This window comes from Diplodia seriata (genome assembly GCF_021436955.1).
Source record: "Diplodia seriata strain FDS-637 chromosome Unknown scaffold_6, whole genome shotgun sequence".
Taxonomy (NCBI): Eukaryota; Fungi; Ascomycota; class Dothideomycetes; order Botryosphaeriales; family Botryosphaeriaceae; genus Diplodia; species Diplodia seriata.
In genome coordinates, this window is record NW_027117313.1 from 1 (window position 1) to 13555 (window position 13555).

General features: G+C 54.1%; 4 protein-coding genes across 4 annotated transcripts; 1 reads left to right on the forward strand and 3 right to left on the reverse strand.

The window, feature by feature from the left end:
- Positions 1–1844: 1844 nt before the first annotated feature.
- Positions 1845–3443, reverse strand: SLS55_005935 (uncharacterized protein; the record flags this gene model as incomplete). Its single annotated transcript, XM_066777376.1, has 1 exon — positions 1845–3443. One exon carries the CDS (start codon positions 3441–3443, stop codon positions 1845–1847), a length of 1599 nt encoding a protein of 532 aa, XP_066631471.1.
- Positions 3444–3779: 336 nt separating this feature from the next.
- Positions 3780–7362, reverse strand: SLS55_005936 (uncharacterized protein; the record flags this gene model as incomplete). The annotated part of the gene is made up of 6 exons (XM_066777377.1): positions 3780–4552; positions 4601–5091; positions 5138–6658; positions 6719–6994; positions 7051–7236; positions 7316–7362. 6 exons carry the CDS (start codon positions 7360–7362, stop codon positions 3780–3782), a joined length of 3294 nt encoding a protein of 1097 aa, XP_066631472.1.
- Positions 7363–8542: 1180 nt separating this feature from the next.
- SLS55_005937 (uncharacterized protein) lies at positions 8543–12082 on the forward strand (the record flags this gene model as incomplete). Its single annotated transcript, XM_066777378.1, has 6 exons — positions 8543–8567; positions 8734–8892; positions 8946–9464; positions 10760–10851; positions 10913–11744; positions 11811–12082. 6 exons carry the CDS (start codon positions 8543–8545, stop codon positions 12080–12082), a joined length of 1899 nt encoding a protein of 632 aa, XP_066631473.1.
- A 479-nt stretch (positions 12083–12561) lies between these two features.
- On the reverse strand, positions 12562–12873 carry YDC1_2 (alkaline ceramidase ydc1; the record flags this gene model as incomplete). The annotated part of the gene is made up of 2 exons (XM_066777379.1): positions 12562–12812; positions 12870–12873. The coding sequence occupies 2 exons, from the start codon at positions 12871–12873 to the stop codon at positions 12562–12564; spliced, it is 255 nt and encodes an 84-aa protein (XP_066631474.1).
- Between the last annotated feature and the right edge of the window lie 682 nt (positions 12874–13555).

The window sequence follows — 13555 nt, forward strand, 5'->3', positions numbered from 1 at the left end:
CCTAACCCTAACCCTAACCCTAACCCTAACCCTAACCCTAACCCTAACCCTAACCCTAACCCTAACCCTAACCCTAACCCTAACCCTAACCCTAACCCTAACCCTAACCCTAACCCTAACCCTAACCCTAACCCTAACCCTAACCCTAACCCTAACCCTAACCCTAACCCTAAACGGGAAGAACGCCTATAGAAGATCTAAGAAGAATAGAAGACTATACGTAATAAAAAGACCGCGTAAAAAGTAGGGCTATAGAGACTTAATAATCTAGTCAGATTATAGTTTCGTAAGAAATGCGAAATCTAGAAAGTAGAAAATAGACGCGAAGGTATAAACGTAAGTAAGACGATTATTACGATCGCTTAGTAGCGATAGAAGCTAAAAGTTAAAATCTCGAAAACTACTTAAAGTATTAAGATTACGTACGACCTACTAGTATTCTCTACTAAGGGCATACCTTATAATGCCCTTAATAAATAGTATTAAATAATAATACCCTTAAGAAAGAGTATACTAGATTATAACTAGCTTTTCTACGATATATAGATATACTCTCTTAGCTAGCATCTTAATCCTTCGTAGTTAACTTAAAGTTCTAATTTAAACCTTATTAATTTAGAGGTAACCGGCTTACTATATATCGTATAATTACGTAATACCTTCTTAGCTAATTATTATTATCTCCCTCTTATCTCTTTAAGGTAAACCCTTCGGTTTAACCTACCTACTAAGCGACTCCGAAGCTTAGTAGAAGAAGCCTACCGTTATATCTAGCCGGCTACTAGCGTACTATCGTTTCTCTAGATATAGTTAAGAGTATAGTAAATGCAAGAACGCCTAACTCTAAGCAATATAAAAAATCGTAATACTAGTAGAAGGTAGTAGTAGCTATAACGATAGGCTTCTTCTACTAAGCTTCGGGGTCGCTTAGTAGGTGGATTAAACCGAAGGGTTTACCTTAAAGAGATAAGAGGGGGATAATAAGGATTAGATAAGAAAGTATTACGTAATTATACGATATATAGTAAGCCGATTATCTCTAAATTAATAAGGTTTAAATTAAAACTTTAAGTTAACTACGAAGGATTAAGATGCTAGCTAAGAGAGTATATCTATATATCGTAGAAAAGCTAGTTATAATTTAGTATGCTCTTTCTTAAGGGTAGCATTATTTAATGCTATTTATTAAGGGCATTATAAGGTGTGCCCTTAGTAGAGGATACTAGTAGGTCGTACGTAACCTCGGCGCTTCGAGTAGTTTTCGAGATTTTAACTTTCGGCTTCTATCGCTGCTAAGCGGTCGTAATAATCGTCTTACTTACGTCCGTATCTTCGCGCCTATTTTCTACTTTCTAGATCCCGCATTTCTTACGGGACTATAATCCGACTAGATTATTAAGTCTCTACGGCTCTGCTTTCCGCGCGGTCTTTCTATTACGTATAGTCTTCTATTCTTCTTAGGTTTCCTATGGGCGTTCTTCCCGTGCGGGCTTTAGCTGCTGTCTAAGCTTGGTCCCGTAGGCGCTGAGTTCCCCTACGCCCGTTCTTTCCGTGCGGGATTCCTGCCTATGCGGCTCTGCCGTCCGTAGGGCTTGTTAGTTCTTATGGTGCTTTCTCCCGTGCGGGCTTTCCGCCCTTAGAGTTATAAAGCCCTTGTGCCCTAGGGTTCGTAACAGTAGCACGGTGGCGGCGGCGGCGGCGGGTCTAAAACCTAACACCATACTAAGAACCGAGATCTAATTACCTAGATAAGTTAATTCGTTACGAGGATATCGGCAACATAGTACTTTAAAAGGCTTAAATTGGTGAGCCTATTTAACTGTAAGCCCTGTTGCTTTCGAAGCTTATGGAGCATAATCAGCGGGCGTGGCTTTAGTACTATCTTTAACCAACGGATCCGCTCCATGTCGCAGCAGAGCTTCTACAACGGGGATGTGACCACTCTTAACGGCCCAGTGCAAAGGTGTCTGGCCGTGGACAATGCCGTCACGATTCGAGTTGGCAAGCTCGAGTAGTACATCTCTTAGCTGTTGTCCGGCCAGCCCATGGCGGGGGCGATGCACAGGTGCCACAGCGCGAGCATTGACGTCGGCTCCGTGCGTGAGAAGCAGCTCGACCACGGCGGCCGCCTCATCGGCATCGTTGCTGCGGAGGAAGGAACCCGTGTCGGCTGCTCGATGTAGTGCCGTCCACCCTTCAATGGAAGCGGCACGGGCGTCGGCACCTCTCTCCAGTAACAGTGAAACCAGACGGAGCGGGGCGGGCGAAGTGGAGTTGGAGTTGATGGCGTACATGAGAGGGGTCCAGCCGGTGGAGCTTGCTTTGTTAACGCCGAGCCCAAGGGAGAGAAGCAGCTCAACGATGTCCTGATGTTGACCCTCAGCCGCTCTATGCAGAGCCGTCTCTCCATTCCTGTCTTCCGCCAAAGGATCGGCGCCATGGTCCAGTAGGAGCTGCACGAATGAGATGGGGCCCCGCCGGGCAGCTATGTCCATTGGAGTTTCGCCTTTGAAGTTGGCGATGGCTGGGGAAGCCCCGCTCTGTAGTAGTAACCTCACTGTGTCGTCATTCCTTAATGTCGTGGATCCCTGGCGTTTTCGAAAAGAGATGGCTATGTGAAGGGGAGTAGACCCCCGTTTGTCTTGGGCATCCACATTTACACCTTTCTCGATCAAGGTCCGCATGCCCTCGATAGTGACGGGGTCCGACGCCGCAGCATGAACAGCACAGGCGGCCTTTCCGGGGTGAGGGTACTCCATATTGGCACCGGCCGCAATCAGCACTTCAAGCATCCGGCGCTGGGCCACGGAGTCTGTGTCGGCATATGGTGCTCCCCGAATCTCGTCGGACGATTCGCGCTTGGGGCCCGCTGCTTCAACGAGTGCCATGCTCAGCACATCCTGATCGAACTTTGTCGAATCGAGGAGCACTTTGACAGCTTCGACCTGCCAGCGCGATGCGGCATCCAGAAGAGCAGCCTCCCGCGTGTCGGCGCGCCAGCCATCATCCCAAACCAACAGATCGTGGACGAGGCCACTGAACCCTCCGAATGCGGCAAGTTCCAGCGGGGTGATGAGGCCCTGGTCAGTTTGGACGTACCGCTGGGCCCCTGCGTTCCAGAGCAGCGTGGTGACGGCGGTGTGGCCGATGCGGGCTGCGAGCGTGAGCGGCGTGTCACGCGGATCACCGTACGCGTCTGGCGCACGTGCCTCGATGTCTGCGCCGTTGGCTATGAGCAGCCGGGCAGCATCAACTTGGTTGAAGTAGATGGCGGCGTGGAGGGGGGTTCCGTGGCTGAAGTGTTGGGCTTCGAGGTCGTATTGGCCGGAGGCAATGAGCGCCTCGAGTTGGCCGGTATCGCCAGCGCGGGCGGCGAGGTGCAGCTGGAAGCTCGCGGTGCGTGGGCCGAGAAAGTCGGCCGTGAGTTGGTCGTGAAACCTCATGGCGGTGGAGTGGGAGCGTGGGAAGGAAGTCAAGGCAGCAGAGCGGCAGGGTGGGCGGAAGCGGGCTTTTATGTGTGGCAGGACGGTGATGCGCGGGTCCGTGGTGAGATGGTGAGGAGGTCGTATCGCTGAGGCGAAGAGGCAGTAATACCCCCCTGGTCGGTCGCGCCTGCCAACAACGGAGGCCAGTGCGGCGTCGGGTATTACCTACGTGGGATGGACAAGGATCATTGCAGCAGTCACGGCCGGATACCTGCGTCAACTCCTCACGCTCGTGCCTCTCTGAATTCTATGTACATTCGGGTATTTGCTTCAACTGCGCAAAGAAGTACATAGCTACAAACCCTCGGGGCCATCGATGTTATAGAGAAATATCCACTCATCGTCCCCCGAGGGACCCAGAATCCTCCAACTAATCGATGACGGATCCAACTCGCTATTCGGCCAACTTGGATCCCACGGCAAGAGAAGCGTTCCAGGGCTGTCGGGGTCCATGTCGCCGTTGGCCAAGCGGCTGCCGCCGGTAAAGATGCGAGATACCCCAGCCCGTCCAGCATACCCGTCGTTAAAGAGACGCTCTCCCCATGCCTGGACGAGGTCGTAGAAGTCCCGGTCAGCCCGGTCCAGGAAGGTAGTGTCAACCGCAGGCCTTCCGATGTACCAATGCGAGGTGGAATCCGGACAGTCGAAAGCGGAGCGCGAGTTCATGCCGTGACGGGCCCTGTTGTGGACCCGGTAGCCTTGGTTCTCATACTCCGCCCACTGCCCGTGGAACATGCGAATCGTCGAAGTGCCGATGTACGTCCGGCCATCGATGTTTCGCAGGAGATCCTGGTCCCAATTGAAGTGGAAGTGGAAGACAACCCAACGGTCCGTGTCCGTGTGCGTTGAGTCCCTGTACGCATCCAGCCTCAGCGACGACTCTTCGTCCTCGGTTGGCTGCACCCCGGGTGTTGGCCCGATCCAGTACGCGACCTCGAGAAACGGGCCTGGGTTGATGTTGTCGGCTGCCGCGCGGAAAAACTGCCATCGGGCGTAGTGGAGGCTTAGATGATTGTCACGGATGCCTTCGAGAATGGTCATGAAGTCGGGCCGGAGCTCGTCCTCGGCTGTACGCTGTTAGACACGAGCAGAGTGACCGAGAGATGTAGACTCACCCCATTGATTAATGTGCCGACCTGCGAGCGTGGTGTTTCCCGCTCGAGCAGGAGCCGATGTCCTGACTTTAGCGGCCGCGCTGGCAGGGAGCTCGCACAAGGCCTCTTCGGCGGCTTGCATGCGCCTCATAGCCGGCCCGGCACCCATGGGAGAGATAAAGACATCCTCCCAGAAGGCGCGGGAGTCATAGCCATGCGCATCGAGCACTGCAATGGCACTGTCCCAGCCCAGGGCCTCGTCGTAGCTATCCGCGAACAGATCATTGTAAACGTCTTTGAACGGTTGCAGCTCAGCTATTTGATGGGAAGAGAGGGTCACTAGCCAAGCGATGAGCCGCACCCAAGTGTCCTTAGTGCAGTCAGTGGCTCTCCTGTAGAGGCTTGACAGCGGCTCGGTGACGACGGACCGTTTCCAGGACGGCGTGTCATGGTAGAAGTCGTGCATGTCAACACGGAGAATGTTGGCCGGGCAGGTTGGGTTTTCCATGTACCTTGACTGCTGTTAGCATCGCCACCGGAGGGTCTGCAGATACTTACTTCGATAGTAGCGTCTTGAACTCTTCCACTTGCATGTTGCCGAAGCTGTCTGTGTCCCTCGGCTCTAGCGGCTCGCTCTCCTCTCCTTTGCAGCAGTAGGCCTCCCAGCCGAAGCTGCAGCTTCCCTTTTGCATTCCCAGGCGGACGTAGCCCTCCGGACATGAGCTCTCGCACACATAGTCGGACTCCAATTGGCGTGATGCCTTGGTGTACCAGTCACACTTCGTGAATTTAGACGGCGGAGGCTCGGTGCAGCAGAAGCTTTTGGACCCCTGGGAGCAAATCTGATCACCGCCGTAGCCGGCGCTGGCAGCAAAAACAAAGTGGGGGTAGTCATCGCCGCAGCCCGCGTGTTCCCCTGCCTTGGCACAAACGCCCGCCGATCCGAACCACTTGCAAGAGCCGTACGCACTGGTGGCAGCATTGTCCGTGCAGCAGGCGCTCTGGTGCTTTGACGAGCAGCCTTTGCTCAGCGTGCCGACTTCGACTTCCCCATCATTGCATCCAGGCTGGCACGCACCCGAGTTCTTGAACCCCCTCCACGTGCACGTCGGCTGATCGGTGTCGGACGGGCAGCAGAACTTGTGGGGGTTCATGCCAAGGCACGCCGTCTCGTCCGTCATCATCAGCTTCGTACCGTCTCTCGGGACTTCCTTGAACCCAGCAGGGCAGTCCTCGTTGCAGTTGCTCCACCTGCACAGATCGACAACCTTGGGGACCGGCGAGGTCACCGGCTGTGCGGTGAAGTCGGGCATGTCCATGATCTCGCGGCCGACGGCCTTGGTGAGGGCTTTGGCGTTTGTGGATGACGAATCGTCCTGGCTGGCCGCCCACACCATGACGCCGCTGATGCACTGGGACTTTGCCAAGTTGGCTTTCAGCCTCCACGTCACCTCGTCATCATATGACACCCATTGGCTGCCCCAGTGGATGTACTTGACAGCAGCCGTGCGATCCACCGTCGGTGTCAGCCCTTCTTCCTTGATGACATCCTGAATCTCTGGATTGAGCAAGACACCTGTCGTGCCCGAGCACTTTCCCGGGTTTCCGCCAGAAGCTACCACGCAGCCCGGGCTCGAACATGCCGGATCGGTCAGGGTAAAGCTCCGGCCGTAGAAGCCCATACCGAACACGACCTTCTCCGGCTTGATGTCATTGCGCCACAGCAGATCGAGAGCAGTCTGGATTTCGGTGAGGTTGGTGTGGGAATTGACAAATGGCCCAGTCCACTCGTTGTCGATGTCCCAGGAGCCGTGCAGATCGTAAAGCATCACGTTGAACCAGTCAACGTGCGCCTCCAGGGCGACAATGTCGAAATGCTGCATGTCTATGGGGCGAATCAGGAACTGCTTAGCGCTCGGGAGGGGGGGAAGCTTACACCAATAGCTCGAAGGTAGTGTCAGCGAGACGCCTTTCGTTTTGCCGGAGCCGGTCATGTTCGACTTCAGCTTCTTCATGAATGACACAAAATTCTTAAAGTCCTCGGCACGTCCGTTGCGGTCGTTATCAACAGGATATTCCCTGACACCGATGTCAGCATATGATTTGTAGCGGGCGAATAAGTGCTCAGTGGCTGCTCACCAATCAATGTCAATTCCATCAAAGCCATAGCTGTTCATCATCTGAAGCAACGAATCGATGAAGGCCTTCTGGTTCGCTTCAGAGCTTGCAAGGTCGGAGAAGGTCGTTGCTGTTGGTTGGTTGGCATCGTTGAATGTCCAACCACCGACCGCAATCCATATCTCGACGTCCGGCTGGAGTAATTTGATCGACTGTATGCGTTCCATCAGGCTCTTCGTCTGATCGTCACCAGGTTTGATCTCAAATGTGTCTAGGTCAATGGTTGCAAAGGCGAAGCTACACTACTCATCAGCCGGAGCCGGCACATGGCAGCACCATAAGAAAGACCATACTTAATGTGCGTGTAGATGCCATAGGGAATCTCTTCCGGAAGCATCCCATTGCAGGTTCGCTCAGTCATAGACCAGGCCTCGTAGTAGCCAATGACCTTGTCGATCTTTTGGCCCGAGATGCTGCAAGATGGCCTATCCACCGTCTCGTCGCCACAGAAGTCTTCGGTAGTTCCACAGAAGCCATGCCTTCAAACTCTGTCAGCTCTTAAAACGGAAAATGATGGTCAAGGGCGGCTGTACTTGCTGCAGCAAACATTTAGAGGACACTTGGTCGCATTGCTCCATTGAGAGCCTGACCAGCCCGGGTTGCATTCGGCCTTGCGTTCACAAGTGCTCTGGCAGCCATCTCTAGAATGATGGTTAGTATTGCGATATATCCATCGTCGTGCTCGGCAATGAACGAACCCGCAGTAATCCGGGCCGAAGCCACAATAACCAGCAGAGCTGCAGCAGCCAAGCTCACATTCCTTGGTAGCGCTGCAATCTTGTTGGAGCGACAGACTGATGTGACAAGAAAGGAAAATAACGAAGTATAATAGCGGCCAGTACATCTTTTCGAAGAGCGAGAGTGTTCACTAAAAGAAGGTCTGGCCTGGCATAACCAGGATTGTCAACGAGCGGACGAGAAGATTGATTCAGAGAGCGATGTGACATGGCAATAGACGAATGTTGATGACTTTTATTCGCATCTGATATAATTGTGCCGCCGTGACTGACAGGGACGGGAGGGCAGCGGCCATGTGCGCCTGCCGGGGCCCGGTCTTGTCGGTGCCACTCAGCCGACTGAAGCCTTGCACCAAGCAGGCGGTACCTACATGCCAAGCAACGGGATTGTCTGTATTGGGTAGGCGTTAGGGGCTGCCGAAGTCCAGATTGCGGCACAGTGTTTGCCCCCTCGCTAAGGCTGTTGTCTCGGCCCACGCCTCTCCACCATCGTCCCATGCGTCCCGTGCCGACGGAACCGCAGCAATTAATGATCCTTCTCGGAAACGCTCATGCAGGGGCATACAGCAACGGCTTGGCTGTGCCACACGGTAGCGACTACCGCCCAAAGCACGCAGCATTGAGTCCATATGACGGGAAGAGAGCAGAACCAACTCTGGCCGTCGCCGTCACTCGTTCTTCATCTGCTATCCACAATACGGCTACCGACATGGCTCCGTCCCTCGCTCGCAGCAGTCTGTGCCCTCTTTTTGCACTCGTTCATTGCTTCACCTGGCTCTTCCTGCATGTCCATGCCTTAACTTTACCGGAGAGCTTCTTCTCTGCATCTCTCACCAAACAGGCAACGTTTGAAGGATTCCAGCTCGCGCCGACGGGATCCCTCAGTGGGCTTGGTCTGGATGCAACTTGCGAGCAGGTCCTTTACCAAAATGTCACCTGTGACAACTATGTCTCCAGCCTGGGGGAGAAGGCGTACCACAACGGGTTGAACGACACGTCTTTAACCAATTCTGTCTGCGATAGCTCGTGCGAAAACTCGCTGAAGACGATGCAGAGGCGCGTTGCGGGCGCCTGTGCGAATACACCGGAGATGCTGCCCGGCTACCCGGTCCTTGCTCTCGTGGACTCTGTTTACACGGGCTGGAACGAAACATGCATTAAGGACAACACAACTGAAAGCTTCTGCAACGGCAAGTTTCTTCGGCCATGTATTCCCTTCCGCACTGACAACGACACCAGACATCATCGACGGCTGGACCCCAGTCGACGACATTACGAAGATGCCAAAGGAGCAGCTCTGTTCGTATTGCTACGGCGCCAAGCTCTTGATGATGCAGCAGTCACCCTACTCTGCTTACGACGAAAACTATGCGGATAGGCTACAATACGGTGCATCCAGTAAGTAAGAGTTTCTGATCCAAAATGCGGGAAGCTGACGGCTTCCACAACAGCCTGCGGGCTGCCCGACATTCCCACAGATCCTGCTGATGGAGGGATACATGTCAACGGAACGGATCCTGCAACGTGTATCTCAGGAAACACATACATCACCGCGAGCGAGGATACGTGCGACAGCATTGCCACATCGAACCAGGTTTCCTCAGCGACACTTTACTACATCAACCCCAGTCTCCTTAGCTGCGAAAGCCCCGGCGAAGGGTTGACGTTGTGCCTGCCTGCCGCGTGTGAGACGCTTTACACGGTTCAGCCGAACGATAACTGCTCCAGCATTGCCGCGTCAGAGCTCATCTCTTGGCGCGATATCGTTTCCTGGAATGCCGGTCTGGATTCCATGTGCACGAACATCGCCGACTCGAGCCCTCCTTGGGGAAGCGTCATTTGCGTCAGTCCTCCAGGCGGTTCGTTCACTGAGGCTCCGGGCAACGGCAACTCGACGGGCAACGGTGACACAGGCGGGCCAGGAGGATCCGGAGACGGCTATTCGGACACAGTCACATCCGCTCCTTCTGGTACAGTTGCAGAGGACACGACAAGCAGCTGTGGTCAATACGTTCAGGCGCACTCGGGAGATAGCTGCAGCAAGATGATCTTAGACGAGGCGGTGCCGATGGGCCTGTTTGTCCAGATAAACCCTTCTCTGGAATCTGCCGCGCTTTGCAGCTCCAAACTGGTGGCAGATTCCTGGTATTGCCTCCATCCTTACCGCTACTGGAATGCAACAACGCCGGTTGTCACGGCATCTTCTGTCCCAACTGCATCATCTGCCTAGACAAAGACCATCTAGACTTGCGGAACCTCGTCCTCCAAAACCCGTTTTAGTACATGTAACACCAAAAATTGATACTTTCTCCTAGTGCACTGTTGATCTTGTCATGAACTTGTCTAACTAGAAATTCTTCTGGGCCAATTTCGAGTTTTTCCTATTGCCTCACCTTCGCTCAACCCGAACCACGTAAATATCGTAACAGCGTGTCGTTGTGGAAAACATCCAGCAAAAGACTTGGCAGCACTAGTAAGATTATCTTTTTGATGGCGAGTCTGTCATGTGGAGGCTGAAAACTCTGCAATATTGTTCCTGAGCTCCAGCCGTTCTTGGTTGCGATGGATTCCTCGGGTGCCAGCGGAACAATCATCCCGATTGTTTTATTAACTGTTGCATCAGTTCCGTCTTGGCGACCCACACAAAAAGGCAGAAGCCCGAATGAAGAATGGAGAGATTCGGTTAGACGGTGCGGCACAGCAGATCAGTGCAGCGGATGGGCCCGCCCCAATCTCATCCTCCAGGCTCGGCCCGGCGGCGTTGAGCTTGGCAGCCCGCTTGGCGCTCGACGACCTTCCTACACCGTGTGAAAGATGCGGCACAGCTCTTCGATGTATCATCGGACATCATCCTACCGGTTGGAGCAATTTTAGAACCCTCGGACGGTCACCAGCCATCACCGGAGTGTGGTCCGCTTTTGGCATTGCTACTCATGCTGCCGAGAGGCGTGGTAGCACTCTCGTCTACCATGGCAGCTCGAAGACATGTAGCGAAAGCGAACTCCGACTGAAGGATCCGAAGCGGCACGGACAGCTTCGAGACGTCTGCTGAGCCCTCTCTCTCGAGCATACCACGAATCCCTGGCTCAATCGCCTTTAGTCTGCGGTATAAGAGAGAGAATCGGCCCAGTAGCTACGCCGCCCATCACACAACTGTCAGGTTCTCGGAACATATTCATGTATCTACTGCTAGCCCTGCTACCTGGTGCCGTGTCAGCCCTTGCAGTCGTTCGACGACAGGACGGCCCGGTCGATCCCGGAACAGCCGCCGACTGCACCTACTACGAGACGGCGCTGACTGCCGACGACACATGCACTTCTTTCGAGCAAAACTGGGGTATCTCCCATGCTGACTTTGTCTCCTGGGCAAGTGGTTTGATCCGACTTTCTCAGAGGATTTCACCTAACTTTCTCGCAGAACCCGGGCGTCAAGGATGACTGCAGCGGCCTCCAGATCGGAAATTCCTACTGCGTTGAGGTCAACTTCGGCGTTCCTCAACCAACGTCTACCCATGCTCCTACCACGACTTCGGCATCAAGTGAGCCCACTGAGCCAGCAAAGCCCTCCCCAACGCAGGACGGCCTGATCGACACTTGCACGTCCTTCTACCTCGCCGCGAAGGGGGACACGTGCGACAAGATCATCAACAAGTACGGAACTTTCACTTTCACTGAATTCTACGCTTGGAACCCTGCAGTCGATGAAGACTGCTCTGGCCTTTGGGCATCAACCTACTACTGCGTGGGCGTTCCCAGCACCCCCACAGTAAAGCCCTCGGCTACGACTTCTGCGCCAACAACCACGCCGACTGGACCCTCGCCCGTCCAGGACGGGGTTGTCGATACTTGCACCACCTTCTACAAAGCCGTCTCCGGTGACAGCTGCACTGCCATTGTCAATCGCTACGGTACCTTCTCTGTGGCAGATTTCACAACGTGGAACCCGGCCGTAGGCGAAGACTGCTCTGGTCTGTGGCTGGGCTACTACTACTGCGTCGGCGTTCCCGGCACACCAACTACCAAGCCGACAACTACGCAGACCAGCGCGATGCCCACGGCAACGGGCCCTTCCCCAACTCAAGATGGCATCATCTCTACCTGTACCAGATACTACAAGGCCGTTTCTGGCGACAGTTGTTCCAAAATCGCCAGCTCGTACGGCACCTTCTCTCTGGATGACTTCCTTTCATGGAATCCAGCCGTGGGCGAAGATTGCTCCGGCCTCTGGCTTGGATACTACTATTGCATCGGTACGCTCTCTTGCACGTTTTTCCTGGGCCATTCCAAGTTGCTGACCTCGTTTCACTGGCGTACAGGTGTTCCCGGCACACCGACTACAAAGCCGACGACCACTGCCAAACCGCCCGCCACGACGACAGTGGCAGGATGCACAGATGTGCCATCGCCGACCCAGCCCGGTGCCGTCTGTCCGTGCCGTACATGGCATGAAGTCGGGACTGGCAACTCTTGTCAATCCATTGAGAAGCAGTACGGCATCTCTGCCGCGAACTTCAACGCTTGGAATCCCCAAGTCGGCTCTGACTGTAGCACCCTTTGGCTGGGATACTATGTCTGTGTTGGCGTCTGAATATTTGTCATCTTCTTGTTTTCAAACTATGGAGGATGTCGTCAGGGTTACAACTTGCTGGGCCTACTTTCCACTTCGTAACATATTTGCATTTTATCCTGTATATGTAAATGTCTCCAAGTCTGCATCCCAAGTGTTGAATTTCACTTTGATCATGTCGACAGATATCGAATGACCATGGCCACCTGGGTGACTATTCACGCTCACTCCCAGCCTTTTACCCGGGTAAACATTGTATTGATCAGTAGCGGGAAAGTAAAAGAGCGTGCATAGTATGAAAAGCCACAACATCAACCCCCAGTCTCTTCCCCCATCGCCTTTTCAGTCCACCTCTCCCCATCTGGCGCGAGCCCATTGAAGGTCCGCATCTCCAATCCACTCATCTACCTGCAAGTGCAAAAGTTGACGTCCAAGTGAGCGCTGTCGCCGTTGTAGTTCCAGTCATACTGCAAGGAGTCAGTCACGTCATGCGCACTGCATCATCCACTCTCCGCGGGCAAACCTACGGTGCCGCCGTTCTTCTTGCCGTAGCACTGGTTAATGATGTTCTCGAAGCCGTCCCAGCACGCCTGCTGCGAGGAGAAGCGGCCGCTGAGGTTGACCACGGCCCAGCCCCAGTTGAAGCTGGTCGACGACTTCCAGCGGTCGCCGCCACAGAGCTGCTCGCGTGCCTGCCAGACTTCGTCGTTGCTGGCGCACGTCCCGCAGCCGCCGGCGCTGTAGCAGCTGGCTGCCGAGGCGGTGCTGGTCAGGGCGAGCCCGGTCGCGAGGAGGGGAACGTCGAAACGCATGGTTGCTGGGAGCTTTGGGCTGCTTGAAGGAGGTTGATGTAAGGGAGTATTTGAGACTTGATTGACTGAGGTGATGGAGCTGGTGGATGTCGTGATGGCTGGTGGACGAGGGACTCCTCGATTTATATATTTGTTCGGTTTCCTGGCTGCGGGTCCTGCACAGGTCAGGCATTCTCGGGGCCACCGAAGCAGCATTCCCCAGCTTCTCGTTTGGTAGTATTGAGAGCAGTGATGATGAGGGCGTTCCTCTCTCGGGTGATCCATTGCTGATGGCGCGAAGGACGCAAGCGTTCGTGTTGTTGCACAGTACTAAAAGTAAGTCCATGCGAGCCCATCCCTTCGTCTTCGGTTTTAGCAACATTGTATATCCTCTTGATAACGTTTAATTTCACAGCATTTGCGGTGTGTTGCTGTGGACGCGGTCTATCGAAGGCATCGACGACGACTTGCCGTGTCGTTTGGGTGTCCCTCGGCATAAAACAAGTCTCGCCACAGATATTGAAAATAAGGGCGTGAATCCGCAAGAGCTTGTGGGACGTGCTGCAATGATTATCAATCGACTGAATGCGTTTGGCATTGCGTCCCTTTCCAGTAGTAATGCGCCAGCTCTGTCAGCACTATTCCCTATGAGGCAACTCGTAGAGGTGGCGGGCAGATCCGCTGCATGTCACCCAGGGCGGAA